This window comes from Panthera uncia, chromosome B4, assembly GCF_023721935.1.
Source record: "Panthera uncia isolate 11264 chromosome B4, Puncia_PCG_1.0, whole genome shotgun sequence".
In the NCBI taxonomy this organism is placed as follows: Eukaryota; Metazoa; Chordata; class Mammalia; order Carnivora; family Felidae; genus Panthera; species Panthera uncia.
The window spans coordinates 18496064-18520012 of NC_064809.1; the positions used below are offsets into that span (position 1 = coordinate 18496064).

A 23949-nucleotide genomic window follows, 5' to 3' on the forward strand; every position below is an offset into this window, starting at 1 on the left:
AATGAAAAAGAAAGTAGAGACTTCTTTTGTTAATTATGTTGTTTTATTTTAGGAGCCTACTTACATGGTATAGGTGTTGAGTAGAAAGAAGACATAAAGAAAGGAATTAAAAGATGATCGAGAGTATTTGATGCATCCTCAAGTAGGGATGGATCAGTCAGCATGGATGAGAAGAGGCAGAAGTTGAGGGAATTTCATCTGTGCTTCCTGCTGTCTCAGTGTAGTAGGAGACAAAGTAACATGGGGAGAGTAAGTGTGAGAGGTCAGAGTATGGTGTCTACGAGTGGAGAGAATCCATAAAACATTCCCAAGGGGGATGGAAAAAAGAGGCCTCCTATTAATGTGTAAAGGTCATGCCAAAGTGTGTTTGGAGCCCACTGACCTTGGTTATCATTTTAAAGGTTTTGTGACTTAAGTACTATTTTTCTTACATTTGTTTCAATTGCCAATGCTTATTTCTCCTATAATATGCTGATCTAGTTTAAGAAGCAAGGAAGGTAGGAAGGAGGGAGGGAAGGAAGGAAAGAGGATGGGAGGGAAAGAAAGAAGGAAAGAAGAGGGAAAGAGAAAGAGAGGGAGAGAAGGAAAGGAAAGGGAAGGAAGGAAGGAAAGAAGGGAAAGAAAGAAGAAAGAAAGAAAGAAAGAAAGAAAGAAAGAAAGAAAAGAAAGAGAAAAGATATGCTATTTTTAAAAAGACATAATGATTGAGAGCCACAGGGTGGCTCAGTTGGTTAAGTGTCCAACTCTTGATTTTGGCTCAGGTTATGATCTCAAGGTTCATGTTGGGCTCTGCACTGACTGCACAGAGCCTGCTACAGCTTCTCTTTCTCTCTCTCTCTCTCTCTCTCTGCTCCTCCCCCACTCGCACACTTGTGCGTGTATGTGTGTGTGTGTGTGTGTACTCTCTCTCTCCTCTCCTCAAAATAAATAAACAAACATTAAAATTAATTAATTAATTAAAAAGACATAATGATTAAAGAAAGGAGTTTAATCCATTAGATACTAAATTTAGCTCAGTCTTTTTCAATAGATAGGTTTTCAATGACTTGCTGTTCCATTAAGACTAATTTTCACCTTAGTTTTATACTGCATGCTTGATACAAGATTTTAAATGTATCTTGGGTAGTAAGGATAGGAGTCCTTATTTAACATTGATCCATAACAGTGCAGTAAGTTGCTGTGACCAGATGTTATTATTTCAGTTACAGTAATGAGTTAACAACTTGTTTGATAAAATTTCAACCCTAAGTGACTTCAGCACCTGTGAACATTATGTTCAACAACCAAAAACAAAAAAAAAAAAAGTACAAAATATGTAGAACTAAATGTAAATGGAATTCTAAGATATATTCGTTTAGGCTGCAGAAGGCAAGAAAGGAGGAAAAATGGATCACATAATGGATGAACACGAAGAAGAGAAACAGAAAAATAAATCAAATCTAGCCAGACCAATAATTATATTAACTATAAAAAAGAATAAAAACTTCATTTGAAAGCACAGATTATCAGGCTGACTTTAAAAAAGCAAGAGCCTCAATGAGATACCATTTCACACCCACGAGAATGTTTAAAACTAAAAAGACAAAACATTAATACTGATGAGGTTATGGTGCGTCAGAAGTCTTTTACATTGTTCATCAGAGTGTGATATAGTACAATCACTTTGGGAAACTGACCATTTTATTTATTTATTTTAATTGTTTAATGATTATTTATTTTTGAGAGAGAGAGAGAGAGAGAGAGAGAGACTGAGGATGAGTAGGGTAGGGGCAGAGAGAGAGGGAGACACAGAATCCGAAGCAGGCTCCAGGCTCTGAGGCGTCAGCACAGAGCCTGACGCAGGGCTCGAACTCATGGACCATGAGATCATGACCTGAGCCGAAGTCAGATGCTTAACTGACTGAGCCACCCAAGTGCCCCAAAACTGACAATTTTATAAAATTAAACATATCTTCCTTTTGATCCAGAAATCCACTTCTATGTATCCAAGAGAAAACATATCCACAAAAATATTTACAAGAATATTCATAGCAACTGTATAAGTAATTGCCAATGACTGAAAATAATCCAGATGTTTGGCAATAGAAAAATAAATAAATTGAGTATATTCATACAATGGACTAATATTCAGCAGAAATAAAGAACAAACTAGTGATATATGCAATGACACAGATACATCTTAGAAACATCATGTTAGGCAAAAAGATCCAGGCACTACAGGGTACATATAGTATGATTTGGTTTATATGAAATTTAATACGGGTGAAACTAATCTACGATAATAGAAATCAGCATAGTGGTTGCCCGTCATGGGGTGGGATGGGGTGTGGTCAGAACTGACTGGAAAAGGCAAAAGAGAACATTCTGGGAGCATGGAAATTTCTAAAATTTGTTGAATTGTACACTTAAGATCTGTGCATGTCAAGGCCACGAGTTTTACCTCCTTTAAGAGAAAAGAGAAATTTTAATATGCTGCTCATAAACTAGATACAGTTCTCCGAAAATTCTCATGAATAAATAAATTCTTCCCAGCTTCTTGAAACTCTCAACCAAAGAAAGGAAAAAGGCTTGCCCTTAGCAAACCAGCCTCTCTAATTAGTAGACATTAAATTTAACACTTCTGATTATTTGATTCATGTTTTGCTTTAAATTATTCTTAGAAACTTCCCAGGTAGTTGCTAATAATGGTAAAATTGTCTAGCAATGATTGGGCTGTTTCTGTATACCCAGCACTTTTCTGATGGTTTTGCATGTTGTCTCATTTAATCTTTTCCGCACCCAATGAAGAAAGTACTATTGTAATCCCGTGTTACTCAAGAAGCATTGGGAGCATAGGGATTTACACAATCTGTTTAGGTCATGTGGTTTGTAAGGAACACAGCTGGGTTTCACCACTAAGTGATCTGGTGTCAGAGCAGGGGCTGTGCTCCCCAATGCCCCCCTGTCCTGCAGGGAAGAGTGGTCTAAATGTTGTACAGTCAGCTGTGTACCCATTTGTCTGCCATTCTCCCCCTATTAAAGCTACCCAGCATCTCAGCAAACAGAAACAGCACCAACTGCCCCATCACAGTCACAACGAGTGCTATGGCTCCTCTGTCCCCAACATTTTGAGACCAAGGTCCTTGCAACTGTAAAACTCATGGGAGTATCACATACCAATATGGGGAGAGGGGGGCATTTTACAAAGCTGATTTCATGGAAAACGTTAGGATGAGACTAGAGCTCACCTCCCGGACTGACCGTGTTCTACCCCACATTGAGCAGGTGGAACTTTATATTTCAAGAAACTTGATATCCCCGGACCTCAGGAACAGGCATTTATGGTAAACACAATTTCATAGTGTCTTTCTTCCCAAGCAGTCTACCTGATTCTGTCCCTCTTAGGGGCATTATGTGCGCAAAGTTTTGTCCACATGGATGCTAAGCACTGATGCAAAACTGGCTCTCAGAGGTTTTAATTTTTTCTTTCTACCTGATATATGGGCACTGTTTGTTAGATCTGCTACCACAAATTAAAATGAAATTCCAGGCTTAACCTAACCTTTTTTCCAGTTTCTGATTCTGGCTCTTTAAGATACATAGCACATACCTGTAGTCCCACCCATTTACCCTCCTGGAGGACTGTATATATCAAACCACCACAAATAACAAAAGGGTTGTATGGTTGTTAAGAACATGAAGGACTAAGGGGTGCCTGGGTGGCTCAGTCGGTTGAGCGTCCGGCTTTAGCTCAGGTCATGATCTCCATGAGTTCGAGCCCTGCGTCGGGCTCTGTGCCTACAGCTCAGAGCCTGGAACCTGCTTCAGATTCTGTCTCCCTCTCTCTCTCTGCCCCTCTCCTGCTCATGTTCTGTCTCTCTCTGTCTCAAAAATAAATAAAAACATTTTTAAAAAATTTAAAAAGATAAAAAAGAACATGAAGGACTAAGGTTTTAATTAATTCTGGGGCAGACACACAGGCCAAAATGACATCTTTAGCAACTAAATTAAGACATAGTTTCTTAGGAAACCCAAAGATTTTCATTAATGTTGAGCATAAACTCAGATGTCAAAGAACTTGGGATTTATTTAATAATATTGAATTAAAAGTCAGCACTTTTGAAAAGAAGTTGCTTATGGGGCATCTGGTTGGCTCAGTTGGTTGAGCATCCGACTCTCTCGGCTATGGTCATGATCTTGTGGTTCGGGAGTTGCAGGCCTGCGTCAGACTCTGCGTTGACAGTGTGGAGCCTGCTTGGGATTCTCTCTCTCCATCTCTCTCTGCCCTTCCCATGTGTGCTCTCTCTCTTTCTCAAAATAAATAAATAAACGTTTGTTACAAATAGAAGTTGCTTATGAATAATCACTGAAAGGTTGATTTTATTTAGATAGTGTGCATTTAGATAGTATACTGTACCTCAGCAGCCGGGCTTTTTGTTTTTCAAATAATGGCTTCAGGTTCTATCTTACATGCCCCATGTACCAGCTACTGCTGTGGTCTGGGGATGGACAGTTAAAGGACCTTGGTGGCCTGTTTTCCTAGTGGTGGGTATACAGTGCAGGTGCATGGGAGGTAGAGCTTGATCTCTCCGCTGGAAAAGCTATTGATGAGATGCCCTTGGATTCATACACTTGAACTTCAGTGGGAGAATGGATCCAATTTCCGTAAATAATTTCAAGAAGGCCTGGCATTGGCCTGCCAGTGCAGCCATGATTAAGAGGAGTGGAGATCCTAGGGTCTATATTAGCTAAGTGGCATATATACACACACTTGTCTTCCCACACTGATAGGAGCCAGGTGAGGAGAGTTTTTCCTCCACACTGAGAAACTCTGATGGATTCGGTAGGGAAGTAAACATTCATTATGGTACTCATAGGTTTGTATGTAAATGACCTTTCTTAACATAAGTGACCTCATTCTGGAATGGATGGGGTTAATGGCTTGAGGAGTCACTCTGTTCTGTACCCCCCCCACCCCGATCTTAAAAGTACTTTTGTCAGCCGTATTTTTGGCATTTTGTATTCACTGTGAACACATTCATTAGGAAAACTCTAAATTTTTTTCTGTAATTTAAAACCCTGATTTCTTAACCGTTGCAACGGCTTGGCATGGAATTAAAAGAGAAACTGTTTCTGTGAAACTCTTTAGTTTAACATTTGGATGGGCAACTTAGGTGCTAAGATCTCTTTTCTTTGGATTACTTTGTAGAAGTAGAGACACGTATTTTTCAAAAATGATTTTTAAATATATTTTTAGATGGAGAAGACAACTTTATACAAAGACAGCTTTGTATAGAAAGCTGATGGTAAGAAAAGCTTAAAAGTTAGGTTTTATAAAGATCTCGGTTGCTGAAAGCATTAGATGCATATTCAGACTGTTTTCAAAAAGTAGTACATACACATAAGAAGTGAAAAGTGATAATGGATCATTCCAGAGACTGACTTTTTGGGTCTTATGGCAATTGTAATCACTATAAATCCCCTCTTTGTAGCTGCTCTCACATATACATACACTAAAGCACCAATCACATAATGAAGCTACAAGCAGACTGGGTGGTGACTGCTTTCCCAAATCCCTCATTTTGATGGAATCAAGCATTTTTTTTTTAATATGATTTCACGGGAATCTTATTTAGCTTCCTTTTCCTAAGATAAAAGGTAGCGGATTATTGTTTAAAAAGGATTGTCATCCCCTAAGCTCTTTTAGGCCAGAATATTTTATATGTTTGCCTGAATGAAATTTCACAGCTGCCCTGTAGTAGCACAGGCTGCAAAAGACAAGCCGGGCCAGCTGGCCCTGCCAGATATTGTCCTCACCGTACATAATGCACTTAGCTGTGTTCTGTGCACCCATTTTAATATCTTTTCACAGTTCTTACCCAAATCCTTCCTATGGAGATGTCATAATGTGAATTCTGAATGTATTGTCCCAGTGACACATATTGTGGATGATGTATAATAATTGTATAATAGTTCTGATGGATTCTTAATACCTGACTAGTATCGACAGATTCACAAGCATCAAGAAAATAGTAACACCAGAAGAAACCCTGAATGAAGTCGGGGTCATGATCATGGATGTAGAAATATCAAAGAGTTAAGAGGAAAAATATATGAGCTACAAAATAAGATCAGTTACAAGGGAAATTTCCAAAGGAAAGTCAATTTAGCTAAAAATGTTATCACTTGATTTTCTTCCATTACATGCTTTAGGTTATAAATGGGTTAGATAATATTCCACAGGGAAAATTGTGTGTCTCTGTGTGTGTTTTTAATCCAAAAATGGAACACTAACATTGTAAGCACTCGTAGTTTAACTTTATTACGAAGTTTTAAAAAAGAACATTTTGACTTCACATGTATAAGATTTATGCATTTTGCACAAACTTGTGCAAGACTTTATCTAACCCATGAGCCTCTTGGTCCCCAAAGGATATTCATACATTGAGGAATTTATGGACTGTAGTGTTTGATGTTAAAGCCAAGAGAATAGTTAGTTCTAAAGTGAATAAAATTTCAGACCAGGAGTATTTCTATTTTAGTTTTACTTTATTCTTGGATTTTAATTACTGGCAAGATTTAATAGTGGGTACAACTCATTTTAGCAATGTATTAATATCTTTTTAACATATTGAAGAATTATACTTCTAAATACCAAATATCAGTGTCACCTGCATGTAAATCCTGAAAAAAAAAAAAAATAATCAGTCATAGAACAAGGAAAGGTAGAGGTTTAAAATCTGATGCTACACTTTGAAGAGACAACCTATCCATTTTTTTCTCTTTTTTCCTCTTCTTTCTTCTATCTTCGTCTTTCTTTCATCTTTCCTGTTATTAATAGGTTATAAACTTTTCTTGGAGAGTAGCAAATGAAACACATTTGCATGAGGTCTTGAATGTTTTTAATATGTATTTAATGCTTCTTAAAAATCTGTTGTCTTTGCTATCATGGTAGCTAAAACACACCCCAAAGTAGCAGATTGCTTAGATAAACTGGACAATTCTCACAGTCTTTCCTGTGTGCCAATATTGATCTGCATTTTATAAAGTATTAAAAAGCTAGGAGCTCATAGGTCATTCAGTGGATCAGATGAGAGTATATTATCTTTGATACTATTGATTTCTGTGCTTCATTTATGTTTTAAGTTATGTCTTCAGTAGAGTAGCAAAAAGTGGCCTTGATTGGATAGGCTTTTCACATGTATCTATATACTTCCTCTTTTTGGCTCTGAGGCTCCGTTTTATTGTATCTTATTATCCTTTATCATTAATTTGTCTTATTTAAATACACAATTGAAGATAAAAAAGCTAAAGATTTGAATTGTCCTATGCATAATACTGTATGTGTGTGAGGATAATTCTTTGGCTTTTTGTTCACTTTCGGACATGAACAAAAGAGCATAAGATATTCCTAAGAGTGGGGACACCTGGGTGGCTCAGTCAGTTAAGCGTCCTACTCTTCTTCATCTGGGCTCAGGTCATGATCTCACAGTCATGAATGGAGCCACGCATCAGGCTCCATGCCCAGCACGTGTGAGATTCTCTCTCTCCCTCTCCCTCTGTCTCCCTCTCTTTCTCTCTCTCCCAAAATAAAGGGGGAGGGGAGGGTAAGCTATTTCTAAGAATAGAGTAAGAGTTGGAGTCTTCAGACTAGGTTTCTCGTGACCTTTTGGAATATCCCTCCCAACTCCTCATGGGCTCTCATGAGTTTAAGTTTGTACCTGAAATAGATTCAAGGTTTTCTTTGACCCAATTCTATATGCCAGTGTCTAATAACAATCAGTCAAACCACAGGAATGAATGACTATTTCTAAAATTGACATCTTTGCCTATTGTCTCTTCTAAAGGATTGAAACTCATTTCAGCCGTCTGCCCTCTACGTGAATGAACTAAATTTCAATTATGGAAGTTGCTAGCACTTGCTTACACTTTGTACATTTCAATTTTGTATTTGAGGTGATCATCATTTTTAACATAAATGATCTCCCGAAACCTGTTTGCAGGTACCCATGAGTGTGCAAACCCAGTGCCATTTAATGCAGCAGTGATATTAAACTGGAAACCAAATAGTGAAAGAATTTAAAATCAAAACACATCAAGGGAGTGATCACTTCATCTCCAAATTCAACCTTTTAATATGCCATCATAATACTTGTTAGTAGAGAACGCAGCTAGAGAAGTAGAAAACTTGCTTAAATAATATGAAAATGAGAAAATAGGTTCTCCAGAAATATTTGTGCAATTTTGGCCACTCCATTAAGATGACCACTCTGAAGCATTCGGAAATAGCACTTGCTTGGGACACAAAGATGCCTCTGTAATATTTTGGAATTTAATTTGTTGTATTTCTCCTTAAATGGTTTGCCCTAATTATACCACAGTGTATAGTCATATGCACAGTCATAGATCCCTAAATATTTACTTTGTCTCTTGGCTAGCAATATTTTGAGAGTCTGTGAAGATGGTTTATTTTGTTGCAATCATCATCCAAAACTGTTCTAAAATATTTATTTGGCTAGTAACAGACTAGACTCTGTACAGATTTCATTAGACATGAAATGGTGTCTTCACATCTATACCAGCACAGCAAAGGAATGTTTTAGAAAGGAGATTCTATAACTAAACCATTATTGAAAATATAAATAAGTAATAAGTGAGAAAGTAAGCATTTATGCCTACGTAAAGGCAGTGAGAGAGGTTTCAAGATATCAACCTGGTTATGATTTTATATTCTAAAGATTGACAATTTATGTCCTACAAGTCAAAGCTAATTTTACTGACCGGAGCTCTTACTGAATAAAACATGTTGCTGGCTTTCTTTTTTCTTCCTGGGAAGGACTGTCTTTTGCCTGCTGCTTCCTCCACAGGTTCTGGTTCACGTGGGAAGTGGCAGCCTGAGGCTAATTCACAAGTGTCTGCTTCTTCCCTTCCCTCTTCTGCACACACACAAAGAAAGTGAGGCTGAATCTTGACATGCTGCTTTTAAAAGCCTACTGATATCAGAGAGAGAACCGGATGCTGTCTGGATGGATGGATTTGGGGGTGCAGGGGATGGATAGATGGAGGGAGGGATGAAAGAATAGATGAATGGAGTACAAACTGAGGGTTATGGGAGGGGTTGTGGGAGGGGGGATGGGCTAAATGGGTAAGAGGCACTAAGGAATCTACTCCTGAAATCATTGTTGCCCTACATGCTAACTAATTCAGATGTAAATTTAAAAATAAAAAATAAAAAATAAAACAAGTTTTGAAAAAAAGCCACACACACACACCCAAAAAAGAATAGATGAACGGAATTACACATGGGATTGGAAGAAACATTCAAAGCTTCCCTGCTTGACTCAAGTAGGTATTTTTTGCCACACTTTCTCCAAAGCAGCATTTTAAATTAATCCTATTTTCCCATGACAGTAATGTATCATACTCTTACAAATAAGAAAAAAGGCCAAGTGCGCCAAGTACAATACAATATACTTAAGAATAAAGCCAAACTTGGGGCACCCGGGTGGCTCAGTTGGTTAAGCGTCCGACTTCAGCTCAGGTCATGATCTCACGGTTTGTGGGTTCGAGCCCCACGTCGGGCTCTGTGCTAACAGTTCAAAGCCTAGAGCCTGCTTCGGATTCTGTGTCTCCCTCTCCATCTGCCCCTTCCCCACTCACACTCTGTTTCTCTCTCTCTCAAAAATAAACAAACATTTAGAAAATAATAGTAATGCCAAACTTCAAAAAGCAACAAATGTTAAGGGCAAACACATAGTTTATATGGTCTAGTGAATCTGACACCATAATTTCCCTCAACCTCCCTCATATTAAAATGAAGAATAATATAATAGCCACATTAATTAAGTGCTTATTATATACCAGGCACTCTCCTAAGTACTTTATATGTTTTAGGTGTTTAATTCTCACAGCACCCCTATGGGGTAGTTACTGTTACTGATTGCGTTGTAGAGATAACTGAAGACCCAGTGAAGTAATTTATTATAACTTCATTTGATTTTTGTTGGAGAAGTGGTCATTCCAATACCTGTAACCCATTTTCAGTAGCCTTTATTTTTCTTTCATTTTTCTTCCTCCTCTCTCCCACCTTCCCTTCCGACAAACGTGGATTTTACGTGCATATGATGGCAGACATTGACCGAAGCCCTAGTCCCAGAGAAGTGACAAGTCAGACACAGCCCCTGCCTTCTTGAGGGCACAATGTTAATCCTTTAACCATATTGGGGGCTGATTTTTCTTTATTTGAAATTACCAAGGCTACTGAGAATTCTTTGCCAGAATTGATAACATGAAATCAGAAGAAATGGCAGTACCTACAGTCCAGCGTCAGTTGAGGGCTTAGTGACCAGAGGCTTAGGGTGTGGACTCTGGGGACAGACTACTTGTGCGTGAGTCCCCATTCCAGTTTTATTGATCTTTTCGAAGAACCAACTCTCATTAACTTTCTCTATTATTTTTGTATTCTCTATTTTGCTTATCTCTGCTCTTGTCTTGATTATTTTCTTCCTTCTGCTAACTTTGGGTTTAGTTTGTTCTTTTCTTTCCAGTTCCCTAACTTGTAAAGTTAGGTTGTTGATTCAAGATCTTTCCTGTTTTTAATGTAAGCGCGAACAGCTGTAAACTCCCTCCTTAGCCCTGCTTTTGCTGTGTCCCCAAAGTTTCGGTATGTTGCGGTTTTGTTTTCATTCATACCTAACTTTCTAATTTCCCTTGTGATTTGATGATGACACATTGGTTGTTCAAGGGTATGTTGTTTAATTTCTACAGATTTGTGAATTTCCCATCTTACTTCTGTTGCTGATTTCTAACTCCATCCCACTGTGAATGGAGAAGATACTTTGCATGATATCTATTTTTTAAATGTGTTGAGATTTAATGTGTGGCCTAACATATGATCTCTCCTCAAGGGTGTTCCATGTGCCCTTGAGAAGAATGTGTATGTTGTTGTTGGGTAGAGTGTTCTGTATATGTCTGTTAGATCTAGTTGGTTTATTGTGTTAAGTCTTTTTCTCTACTTACCTCTTGCCTAGTTGTTCTTTCCAAGATTGAAAGTGGAATATCGAAATTTCCAACTATTATTATAGCACTTTCTGTTTCTGCCTTCAGTTCTGTCAGTTTTTGCTTCATATTTTTTGATGGTTTGTCATTAACTGCATACATGTGTATAATTATTATATCTTCTTTCTGTATTGAAACCTTTTATTTATACATGATGTCCTTCTTTGTCTCACAACCTTTTGGATTGAAAGTCTATTGAGTCTGATATTAGTATAGTTACCTCTGCTGTCTTCTAGTTATTATGTGTATGGAATATCCTTTTACATACTTCCACTTTCTATCTATTTGTGTCTTTGGATCTGAGGTTAGTATCTTGTAGACAGCATATAGTTGAATCATGTGTTTTTATTCTTTCTGACAATCTGTGTCCTTTCATTGGAGACTTTAATCCCTTTAAACATAAAACAGTTACTGATAAGGAAGGGCATATTTTCATCATTTTGCTATTTGTTTTCTTTGTGCCTTACAGCTTTTTTTTTTTTTTTTTTTTTTTTTTTTTTTTTGCTATTTCCAACATTACTGTCTTCTTTTGTGTTTGGCTGATTTTTTGTAATGGAATATTTAAACTCCTTGCCTTTTGTTTATAGTATACCTATTTTCTTTGTTGTTATCTTCAGGATTCTCTCTTTGACTTTGTCTTTCAGAGGTTTGATTAGAAAGCATCTCAGTGTGGATCTCTTTGAGTTCATCTTAGTGGAATACCTTGAGCTTCTTGGATGCTTCTATTCATGTCTTTCATCAAATCTAGGATGCTTTCAGCCATTATTTCTTAAAATATTCTCTCCGCCTCTCTCTCTGTCCCTCTGTCCGGGACATCTGCAATGCTTGATGGCCCCTTGGCTCCTTTTTCTTTCTGTCCCTCGGTCAATGACTTCCATTGTCCTCTTTTCCAAGTCTGCTGGTTCTTTCTTCTGCCTGCTCAAATCTGCCTTTGAATCCCTAGTGAATTTTTCATTTCAGTCATTGAATTTTGCAGCTCCAGAATTCTTGTTGTTGTTGTTTTCTTCTTGGGTTTTCTATCTCTGTACTGATATTTCCATTTTATTCACACGTTGTTGTCTTGACTCTTTCCACATCTTCTTTTGGTTCTTTGAGCATCTTTAAGACAATTGTTTTAAATTCTTTGTCTATTATACTGCCATAAGATCTTTTTTCAGGGACAGTTTCTGTTGATTTTTTTTCCCTTGAATGAGCCATACTTTCATGTTTCTTTTTATGTTTTGTGAATTTTTATTAAAAACTGGACATTTGAATCTAATAAAGGGGTAACTCTGGAAATCAGATTCTTACCCCCCCCCTTCCCCAGGGTGTGCTGCTTTTTGATATTATTTTTGTTTATTGTTTTGGTTTTGTGTTGCTTCAGACTGTCTATGCTGAGGATCAGCCTGAGGTATAATCTTAATGTCTTTTCAGGTCTTTTCTGAGCTATTCCCTGGGCATATACACTCACTTTCTGATCTTACCCATACATGCAGTTGTTTCTGAATGTCCTAGTCTTTACTATCTAGCTCCCAAAAATGAAAGAAAAGGGGGAAATGAAGTGGGGGGAGGGCGAAAAGGGCACTGGCTCTTTAAATCCCTTAGAAGTCACTTAAGCCAGAGAGGGACAGAGGCTTGCAACAACGGAGGAAGAGACAAAGAACCAATGGCTGCGTCTTTGTGCCTCTGTGATGAGAAGCACCAATCAGTGGCCAGTGCACAGATCCCTGCTAACTGGAGGACGGGTACTTTTCACCTGGCCCGGTTCCTGGAGGCTACTTCAGGAACCCATGTACAGCTGCCTGCCACATGACTGAGGGGTGGAGGGTGGATAGCCACTACTGGGCTAAGAGCTGAAATTGACTGAAATTCACCACAATTTATAGTCCAAGCCTTTCTCCTGAAAGTTGCAAGCCTTCAGGAGAGTCCAGAGTTCCAAGATAGTTGTCAGACACCTTCTACCAGTACAATTGTTGTCTGTGTAGAGAGACAGGTTCTGATACTTCATACTCTTCCATCTTCCCAGAATCCTTTCTATAAGTGAATTTTCATATAATGAATTACTGTTTATATTGTATATTCTTTCCTTAATGAATGTTAGTTATGTAAACGAAAGCTGTAGGATTTTGAGCTTTATTAGATTTGGAGAAGAATTACCAAACACCAACTATGGGTCTCAAGCAGAGAATGAACAAACAATGGCAACAAACTATTTATTTGTTTATTTATAGTGGTTTTTTTTTTTTTGTTTTTGAGAGAGCACAAAAGAGGGAGGGCAGAGAGAGAGAGAGGTAGATACAGAATCTGAGCTGTCAGCACAGAGCCCAACATAGGACTTGAACCCACAAACCTGATCATGACCTGAGCCAAAGTCAGACACTTAACCGACTGAGTGAGCCAGGCTCTCCAGCAACAAACATTTAAGAGATGGGTAGGAAAAACTGGAAGGTCGTGTTTCTTTGGTTTATCTGGAATTCTGTTACTTCGTATTGACCACACATTCTGATAGGCAGTTGTGTTTGCTTTTTATTAACAAAAATCTAAAATAAGAGAGATAAATCAGTGCTTAATAAATGGGATTTAATAGAGAAAAATAATTGTTTAAAACAAAGACACAAATTAGTAATGAAAAGATTAGGAATCACTGCTGTAGAACTTTTATGAATATTAAGTTATTTTCTAATGTTTCAAAATATCAATCATAGTATGCACAAAAAACATAGTTACCTGCTGCACATTATTTAAATACCTGAGTAGTCATCAAAGATTGCAGAATTTTAGAAGAGAAGACTTTAGAGATTTGTCTTATTTGCTTGACTGACTTTGGGTTGGATAATTATTACTTTAGAAATTTAATTTTTTTTCCTAATTCTCTGAAGATGGGTATTACAGTGGAAAACATCTTAGTAGAAGTCTGATAAAATGACATTGGTTTGTGGCATAGTGGATGGAATATTTCGATATGCTGTGTGTTCCCTTCAGATGGAGATAAAACTATTTGAGGGTCATTTAGCATCCATCTGTTACACTTTTAAAGAGCATTTCAGTTTAAAACAGATTTTGAAAATTAGCCTTTGAACTCATGTATAGACTTTCTGAAAATGCCTGTCTAGCCCACCAAAAGAAGCGTGATACTCTTCAATATAAAATTTCCAAAAGAAAATGACAGAGGCTTTCAAAAAGTAATCAGTTTTTCCATGGGTAACAGTGCCAGTGGTTTAATGAGAAAAAGCAAAGTTAAATTTATTATATAGTTAATTAGAGTTTTAGATTTTCCACAGTACTTTCAGAATAAAGGCTATTAATTTTGTTTATTGAACTATAAATTAAAACACAGTTACAAATGTATTTTTAATCATTAATACTACGGCTTTTCATGGCCCCAAATAAAGAGCACCAACTTTCTACAATCGGTGTTCTGGAGAGGAAAAGTTGTACAGAAAGTGAAAGAAAAATTCTAATGGTACTTTATTAAAAATACAAACATCCCCCCCAATGGAAATGCAAACCTATGAGAACACATGAATGTTCTGACAGCTGTGCTGCTCTTTCAGCTTCTACAGATGACAGTGCAGCTGAGAAGAAAGGGGGAACCCTTCACGCTGGCCTCATTGTTGGAATTCTCATCCTGGTCCTCATTATAGTAGCCGCCATTCTTGTGACAGTCTACATGTATCACCATCCAACGTCAGCAGCCAGCATTTTCTTTATTGAGGTAAGTGTCGAGAATGACACATGAAAACCACGCTGGTTGGTGAACTCCATGCATGTGTTCACACCACCTGTATTTCATATTCAGCTCATGATTTCCGCGTTTTGCAGTCGCAAGCTGGCAGATTTCACACATGCATGCCCGCACGCGCACACACACACACGTATTCATAGATTGCTTTCATATGATCAGTTCACTTATCTCAGGAGCTTTTAAAGAAATAAGCCCTCTTGCTTTTCACAGATCTAAAGAAAAATCGAAACCATAACTTTTTTGTCCTGTGATACCAAGTATGTTAACCAGCTGTTCTCCTGATCCTAGAAGGAAAGTCAGCATGTGCTTACTTCGCTTAAATATGTGGATGATTAAATACTAATTGACTATTAGTACTCCATACTAATTGAGTATTCGTACAATACAATAGGGTAGGCCTGCTCTCAAGATGCTCCCAAGCCATTTAGGGAAAATATAGCTTTCACTACGGAAGAACAGTTATAACAATAAGATAATGGTATGTGCCATCACCATTTTGTGTAATGTGTGTATATGGAGATATTTACATATAAATGTGCACGTGCATACACACACGCTCATACAGACACAAAGAGAACACTATGCTGAATTGGTGTTCTGTTTTCATGTTCAGAATGTAGATTTAGTTCCAGTTCCCAAGAACAATCAGGTAGGAGGACCAAGCCAAGCTCTGATGACCAGAAGGCCTGAAATTGGGATGCCAGGAGGCCACTGGGTAAAGTTCATGTCACATTCCGTGCCCCAGACAGTTGGAATTCCTGGGACCCCACCTGTGCAGCCTTCATTCCAGCCTCTTAATGGGGCGACTCCTATTCCAACCCCAAATAAATACTAGAGCAATGAAGGAAATATTCCCACTTAGAGTTTCAAACCTATAAATTTGAAATCTTTTCCAATTCATTGGGTGACGTACAAAAAGGTTGCTTAGAATTTTGTTCACTTGTTGGGTGAGAAATTATAATAAATTTTAAACTAAAGAATTACCTTTGTCCTGTATAATAGGGAGAGATGTGTGCTAATGAATTAAATAATTTCTCAAAAGGCCTACATGATCTTCAGCGTCTGTAGAATAAAGTGCAGTCTCCTGAGGTCAGCATTCAAGGCCTTGGCAGTCTGTATCTTGTTTACCATTTCGATCTTTGTCTCATGGTTCTTCAACCTGGAGGTGACGATACCATCATATTTCATGTTGTGCTCTTCTCCATACACACTTCAAATTTTTTAAGGCCGCATAAGCAAGACATTGCTCATTCTGTTTCCTCCACCAACAAAGCCCTCTCCACCCCAATTCTTAAATTCAGGATCCAAACAGGCTTCAATGCCCATAACCATCTCTCTGTCTGGACAGCTGAGCATAATCTCTCGTCCTCCTCTGAAATTCCATCCACAGTAATCCATCCGTGTCTTTCTATAGCATTTACCTCTCTGTTTCACATTAGAAATAAATACGCGCATGATTTGTTCCCCCCCCCCCCCCACAGACTTAGAAGTTCCTTAAGATTTGGATTAAATCACAAAGTTTCTTTCAAATAGGTATTCTATCAATATTTTCTGGAAAAAATATCCTTCGACATCTCGAACTTCCGTTCAAGTTTCACAATTATGAATTCCAGAAATGGTGTCCTCATTTAAAACCAGAATAATTGAGAAACAGCCACATGTTTCATTTCGTTGGAAAGCTGTTTTTAAGTTTTGCCAACATGCTTTTCATGGAAGAAAGCCAAAAACTTTCCCGGATCGTGGCTGTATTCCTCAAACCCCTGACATGTGACTCGCTGCCAGCCTTCAGTGACTAATCAGATATCAGGCTGCTGCTATAACCCCTTATATGTTTAAGCCTTTTAATGCACTGGGAAGTTTATTTTCTGACATTGTAATAAAGAAGATTCTGTGAAATACCTAATGGTGATGGCATTGGTGGCAAATTGCACAGGGCTGAGGGCCTAGTTCACGTCAGTTCACAGCAATCCCCGTGTGGATGCAAGGTGAGACTGTAGAATAGCGAAAGCATGGTGTTTTGTTTTTTCATTTGGCATTCATCTTATAGATAAGTTAGTTCTATACCCTCATAAACAAAGGAAGAGACTGAAGCTCAGAGTGGGGCAGTGATTTCTCCAAGGTCAAAACGCCACAGTTTCATAAAGAACCCTCTTATCTCTCCACACTCCGATAAGCAGACTCATTCTACAGGTTCCTCGGTTTTTCTCCCCTCTGCCTGTTTCCTTCCCACTGGGGTCAATGGCCAATTCCTACTCAAATCCCTTCCTCTTCAACACCCCTGCTTGCTGTCCCCGTGTAGCTCACAGTGACTGGTCAGCAGGTGGTTTTTGAAGATGATAATCATAACTTTACTATCATTAAAACACAAATGTTGACAAACTTAAAACACAGATCCCTGGTGACTGCACAGTTACTGACATGCCAGATCCAGGAATTTGAAAGTTCTGAATTACTGATTAAATTAGAGGCTTTGGCACATAAAGAAATTGAGTTTACCAGTATCGTGTAAATTGCTTTTCATATTCTTCACTATTCTGCTATCTACTTTTTAAATGAAGTTGATGTACTGTCTCCCATTGTGAAAACAATACTGTTCATTATAGAAAATTTGCAGAAATGAAAAGAAGTAGTATCATTTATAGTCTCAACACGCAGAAATAATCACTATTACTATTTTATTTTCTGCTGAAATTTTTGTATGCATAGTCTGACGTTTGCCCACATAGTATAACTGTGATTTCACTGAAGTGCAAACTGGTATTTTTTTCAAATAACACTTTCCTGTTTGTAAGCATCATTGTGATGGCTGTATACTATTCCATTCAACGTTCATTCAGAAGCTTTAGATTGATTTGCCTCTTCTGCTGTAGAGTGGTATTTAGAAAGTACTGAGGGCCTGACATTGCCAAAAGTAAAAAAGAACCTTATTTCACCCAATTTGACTGTATTCGTTTCCTACTGCTGCTGCAACAAATTACCACAAACCTAGTAGCTTAAAAAAACACAGGCTTATTATCTTACAACTTTGGAGGTCAGAAGTCCAGAATTAGTGTCAGCGGGCTAAAGTCAAGGTGTCGGCAGAGCTGGTTCCTTCTAGAGGTTTCAGGGGAAGTCGTTTTAATGTCATTTTCAGCTACTGGAGGCTGCACGCATTTCTTGACTCCTGGCCCCTTCTAATCATTCCAACCTCTGCTTCTGTCATCACGTCTTCTACCAACTCTAAACCCCTTGTCTCCTCCTTGTAAGGCCCCTTGTGATTGCATTGGGCCCAGTTGGATAATCCGGGATAATCTCCCCATCTTAAACTCCCCAATTTAATCCCATCTACAAAGTTCGTTTTGCCACAGGAGGTGACATTCGCAGGCTTTGGCTGTTAGGACGGGGACATCGGAAGGCTATCATTCTACCAACCACAACTTGCATCAAATGTAAGATGCATCACACACTACCCATTAAACTGGTCCTTGACCATAATACACCTTCCAATTATTGCGAGATGTGATCCAGTGTATTTCTTGTATGTTTCACGATGAAATCCAGACTGCATACGGCACTTGTAGGAATTAGTTCCTGTGCTAGACATTGTGTGTAGTGTGGTGAAACTTAATGACTTTGCCCTTGAATAGATAGACCAGAATTCATGCAACCAGTCTCATATTTTGGAGCATTGGGGCTCTTCCTTTTTCTTTTCTAATTAGCCCCATCATGGCAATAATAATGGTAATAGTGAACATTTATTACATTCACTAGTGGAAGTGATTTATACTTATTACCTCATTTAATTCTCACCAAGATTGTAGGATGTACTAAGCTTATCTCCGTATCATAGATGAAGAAACTGAGGTACAATATTTAGGTAACTTGCTCAACATCATGAATTTAGTTACTGATGGAGTCAGAATTTGAGCGCTGGTTCTCCAGAGACCATAGCCTTAACCACTGGGCCATGCTACCTATCTGTATGTAAAGCGGCTTTCTTTATGCAGTGTATGTAAAAATATGGGAGGATATATATCTAAGGATTCTCAAAAGTAGAGTCAATGGAAGGAAATAAACTATTTAATGGCACTTAAATATTGCCAAAATCATTGCCCAAAGTTGTGTACCAATTTATGTAGCTATTGTTGCTATTATCAATTTTTAGTGAAGATAATGACAGTGACTGTTGTCTCTGTGTTTTGTTCTTGCAGAAAATATACACCAGTTACTGTACATTTCATGGATACCAACCCTCTTCCTCATAAAAAATATGTAAATGGGCCTTAGATTTTAAATGTAATGTTTGTAGCGAAAAATTGGATAAAATGGGAATTAAAACTCTACAACTACATCCTTATATGGAATGCTAAGTGAATGGGACAAAAGGGAATAAAATGACAAAAATAAAGAGAAATGTAGATAAGAGTCAAGAAACCTTGTGATAAAGCATAGCAGCACCTTATATATTGTGCAATTAAACAACAATTAAATTGCCGGTTCATCCCCTGTGTCTTCATATACAGGATCAAGTACAGATTTTCATTCTCCTAAGACATTCAGTCTTTACTCAGTCTGGCAGAATAGTCTATTTTTCATGAATTTATCTGTCATCCTCTTCAGATTTTATCCTGAGCATTTTCTTTTATTTGTTTATTTGTTTGTTTGGTTTTTTTTTGGGGGGGGGGCAGAGGGGGAGAGAGAGAGAGAGAGAGAGAGAGAGAGAGAGAGAGAGAGAATCCCAAGCAGGCTCTGCACCATCAGCACAGAGCCAAATGTGAGGCTTGAGCCCACAAACAATGAGATCATGACCTGATCCTAAATCGAGAATTGGACACCCAACTGACTGAGCCACCCAGGTGCCCCTTCTTTAACGTTTTACCAGATGGCTTTAATTTTGTGTTTACCCAACTGACTTTTCTTATGAATTTTCAAAAAGATACCTGATTTTGACCCAAATAATATCATACAAGAATAACTAACGTATTTTAAAATCTTTCTAAAAATTAGATTTATTATCTTGAAATAAAATAGCAGAGAACAAATATTCAAATACTCACATGCTCCTTAAAATTTTGATAGATTTTAACAAAACCACTGTCTCTTTGGAATAATCAAATACACCTTAGGTTCTACATTACATTTAATGTTTGCTGAACATTTCTAGGCATAGATTCTGTGTAAATTTCATTGTTTCATGAATATGGGTTACAGGGATAAATATTTATACTGCTGAATACTATTACATATCATAATCTAAGATTTCTAAATAAAATGCATAAAATGTAATCTACTTGAAGGTCAAGAAAATAATATTAGAAAGTGGTAATGAAATGGAAAAGAATTCTTATGAGAGGATTCTTTGTGGACTATAAATAAAATAATTTAGACTAGCAATCTTAATGAAAGACTTTATTTTTCTTAATATGAAATTTGTTGTCAAATTGGTTTCCATACCCGTGATTTCCATACCAGTGTTTCCATTGGTATGAAAAAAATTTCATACCAGGCTGCACCAGAAAAAAAATTTTTGAAAAAAAAAAATTTTTTTTTAAGTTTATTTATTTTTGAAAGAGAGACAGAGTGTGAGTGGGGAATGGGCAGAGAGAGAGGGAGACACAGAATCTGAAGCAGGCTCCAGGCTCTGAGCTGTCAGCACAGAGCACGCCATAGGGCTCGAAGTCACGAACTGTGAGATCATGACCTGAGCCGAAGTCGGACGCTTAACCGACTGAGCCACCCAGGAGCATCCCGCCCCCCTGAAAAAAAAATTTTTAAAGGATATAATTCTTACCCTAATGATTGGAGAAAAGACTGGATGGAGGGCTGAGCCGTCAGTGTGATAGCCACTAGCCCTATGTGACTGCTGAGCACTTGAAATGTGGCTAGTCTAGAATGAGATGCATATAAAATACCCACCAGTTTTTGAAATTTGAGTACATGAAAAGAGCATATACTAGCTCATTAATTATTTCCCTATTAATTACATGTTTAACTGAAAATATCTTGGGTATATTGGGTCAAGTAAGATATATTATTAAAATTAATTTGGGGAGCAGTCCGAGATAGCAGCGCAGGAAGATCCTTAACTCACCCCCTCCCACGCACACACCAAATCTGCAACTACATACTGAACAATTCCCTATGAAAAAGAGCTGAAAAACAGGGGAACAGCTCCTTCATAACAAATGATTAAAAGGCCACATGGAGACAGGTGGGAGACGCAGAGAGGCAGTCTCGCCAAAAGCCCCACCCCCACATGGCAATTCAGAGTCACGCGGGATCTCACAAATCCGGAGCTTCTGCCTGAGGAGTGAGGGGTTTCTGCCCCACATCAGCCCCCCACTCCCCAGTTCTTGTGAGCTGCACCACAGAGACCAACTCCCAAAATGTCTATCTTTGGAAAACAATGGGGCTGCCATCCAGGAGACCCAAAAGGTTGTAGGTACTAAGGTACTAATTTTAAAGGGCTCAAGGGCAGAACGACCCTTCCCAGGGCCCAGCGCAGAAGCAGCAGTTTGAAAAGCACCTAAACTATATGCGAAGGAGATTCATTTGCTCATCTTATTAATGCATCTGCTGGAGGGGAAGGAGCCTCTGAGACTCTCTCCAGAACTGGCAAGCACCATTTGTGCACTCTCCCACTACCTCCTTGGTGCCAGTGGGGGTCCACAATCCCTGCACTCTCCCGCTCCCCTGCCAAAGTGCGCAGGTATGCCCCAGTCCCGGTTCGTGCTCCACTCCTCCGGGAAGCCAGCAGGCATGCACTTTGTTGCCACCCTACTAAAGCCGGTAGGCATGCCCCACCCCTGCACTCTCCGGTGCAGCCTTAACAAAGAACTGGAAAAATCATTCGTGTGTGAAGATTAAACAACGTGCCACTCTACAACCAATGGGGGCAATGAAGAAAGCAAAGAAGAAATCAAAAAAATACTTTGAGACAAATGAAAACGGAAGTACAACATACCAAAATCTCTGGGCTGCAGCAAAACAGGTATAAGAGGGAAATTCTAGGTTCATAGCGAAACAGGCCTAACACAAGACACAAGAAAATGTTCAAATAAACAATCTAATATTACATCTAAAGAAACTAGAAAAAGCAAAGCAAACAGAGCCTCAAGTTAGGAGGGAGGAAATAACAAAGATCAGAGCACAAATATGAAGGAGAGACTAAAAAGACAGTAGAAAAGATCAATAAGCTCGTTCTTTGACAAGATAAATAAAGCTGATAAACCTTTATCATTTGAGAAAAAGAGAGAGAGGGCTCAAATAAATCAGAAATAAAAGAAGAGAATTCACAACTGACACACAGAAATAAAAAGGATCCTAAGATAGTACTGTGAACAATTATACGTGAGCTTAGAGGCATAAATAAATTCCTAGAAACATACAGTCTTCAAAGACTGAATCATGAAGTAATAGAAACTCTGAATAGACCAATTACTAGTAAGGACATTGAATCAGTAATCAAAACTCTCACAACAAACAAAAGTCCAGGATAAGACAGCTTCACTGGTGAATTCTACTAAATATTTAAAGAAGATTTAATACCTGTCCTTCTTAAACTCTTCCAAAAAATTGAAGGGGAGGGAATGCTTCCAAACTCATTTACAAGGCCAGCATTACTGTGATACCAGAAGCAGACAGACACCACAAGAAAAAAAAAAAAGAAAAGAAAAGAAAACTGCAGGCCAATCCTCCAGTGATCACTGATGCGAAAATCCTCAACAAAATATTAGCAAACCGAATTCAACAATATGTTAAAATAATCGTGCACCATGAAGTGGGATTTGTTCCAGAGATATAGGATAGTTCAACATTTGCAAATCAGTCAACATTATACACCACATTAACAAAACAAAGGATAAAAATCCTATCATCTCAAGAGATGCAGAAAAAGTATTTGACAAAATTCAACATCTGTTTATGATAAAAACCCTCAAAAAAAGTGGCTATCGAAGGAACATCTTTCAATATAATAAAGGACACATACGACAGACCCATAACTAACATCATATTCTACGTGAAAAGCCAAAGCTTCACAGCTACAATTAGGACCAAGAGAAGGATGCCCATTCTTGCCATGTTTATTCAACATAGTATTAAAAATCCTAGCCAGACCAATTAGGCAATAAAAAGAAATAAGAGGCATACAAATTGGAAAGGAAGAAGTAAAATGGTCAGTAGTTGTAGATGACATGATCTTATATATAGAAAACCCTAACGACTCCACCAAAAAAAGTTAGAACTAATAAACAAATTCAGGCAAGTTGCAGGATACAAAATCAATACACAAATATATGTCGTGTTCTTATATATTAACAATAAACTCTCAAAAAGAGAAATTAAGAAGACGATGACATTAACAATTGCATCAAAAAGAATAAAAGCCCTAAGAATAAATTTAACCAATGAGGTGAAAGACCTATGTGCTAATAATTATAAGATATTGATGAATAAATTGAAGAAGCCACAAATAAATGGATCGGTACTCTGTGCTCATGGATTAAGAGAATTCATGCTGTTTAAAAGTCCATATTACCCAAAACAATCTAGAGATTCGGTGCAATCCTTATATGATGTCAATTTTAAGGCATTTTTCACAGAAATAAAGCAAATTTGTATGGAATTGCAAAAGACCCTGAACAGCCAAAGCAACTTAAGAAAGAAGAATAAAGCTGGAATCGTCACACTCCCTGATTTGAAACTATATAACATAGCTATCATATCAAACACTGTGTTATTGGCAAAAAAAAAAAGAAAGAAAGAAAGAAAAAGAAAAGAAAAAAAAAAGGACGCAAAGATCAATAGAATAGACTAGAGAGCCAGAAAAGTTAAACTCATACATATATAGTCCATTTAGAACAACAGAGGCAAGAATATGCAATGGAGAAAGGACAGTCTCTTCAATAAATGATATTATTGAAGACATCCACATGCAAAAGAATGAAACTAGACAACTATCTTACAATACACAAAAATTAACTCGTTTATCAAAGACTTGAAATGTAAAACCTGAAACCATAAAACTTCTAGAGGAAAACATAGGTGGTAAGCTCCTTGACATCATTCTTGGTAATGGTTTTTTGGATCTGAACCCAAAAGCAAAGGCAACAAAAGCAAACATAGAGAAGTGGTGCTACATCAAACTAAAAAGCTTCTGCACACCAAAGGAAACCGTCAACAAAGTGCAAAGACAACCTATTGTGAAT

The 23949-nt window shown here is 37.9% G+C and overlaps 1 protein-coding gene across 1 annotated transcript in view; it reads left to right on the plus strand.

The window, feature by feature from the left end:
* PLXDC2 (plexin domain containing 2) overlaps positions 1 to 23949 on the plus strand; it is a 446547-nt gene that overhangs the window by 392389 nt on the left and 30209 nt on the right. The window contains exon 13 of the mRNA XM_049624674.1: positions 14571 to 14731. Within this exon, the coding sequence (XP_049480631.1) occupies positions 14571 to 14731 (161 nt within the window). The remainder of the gene's footprint in view (positions 1 to 14570; positions 14732 to 23949) is intronic.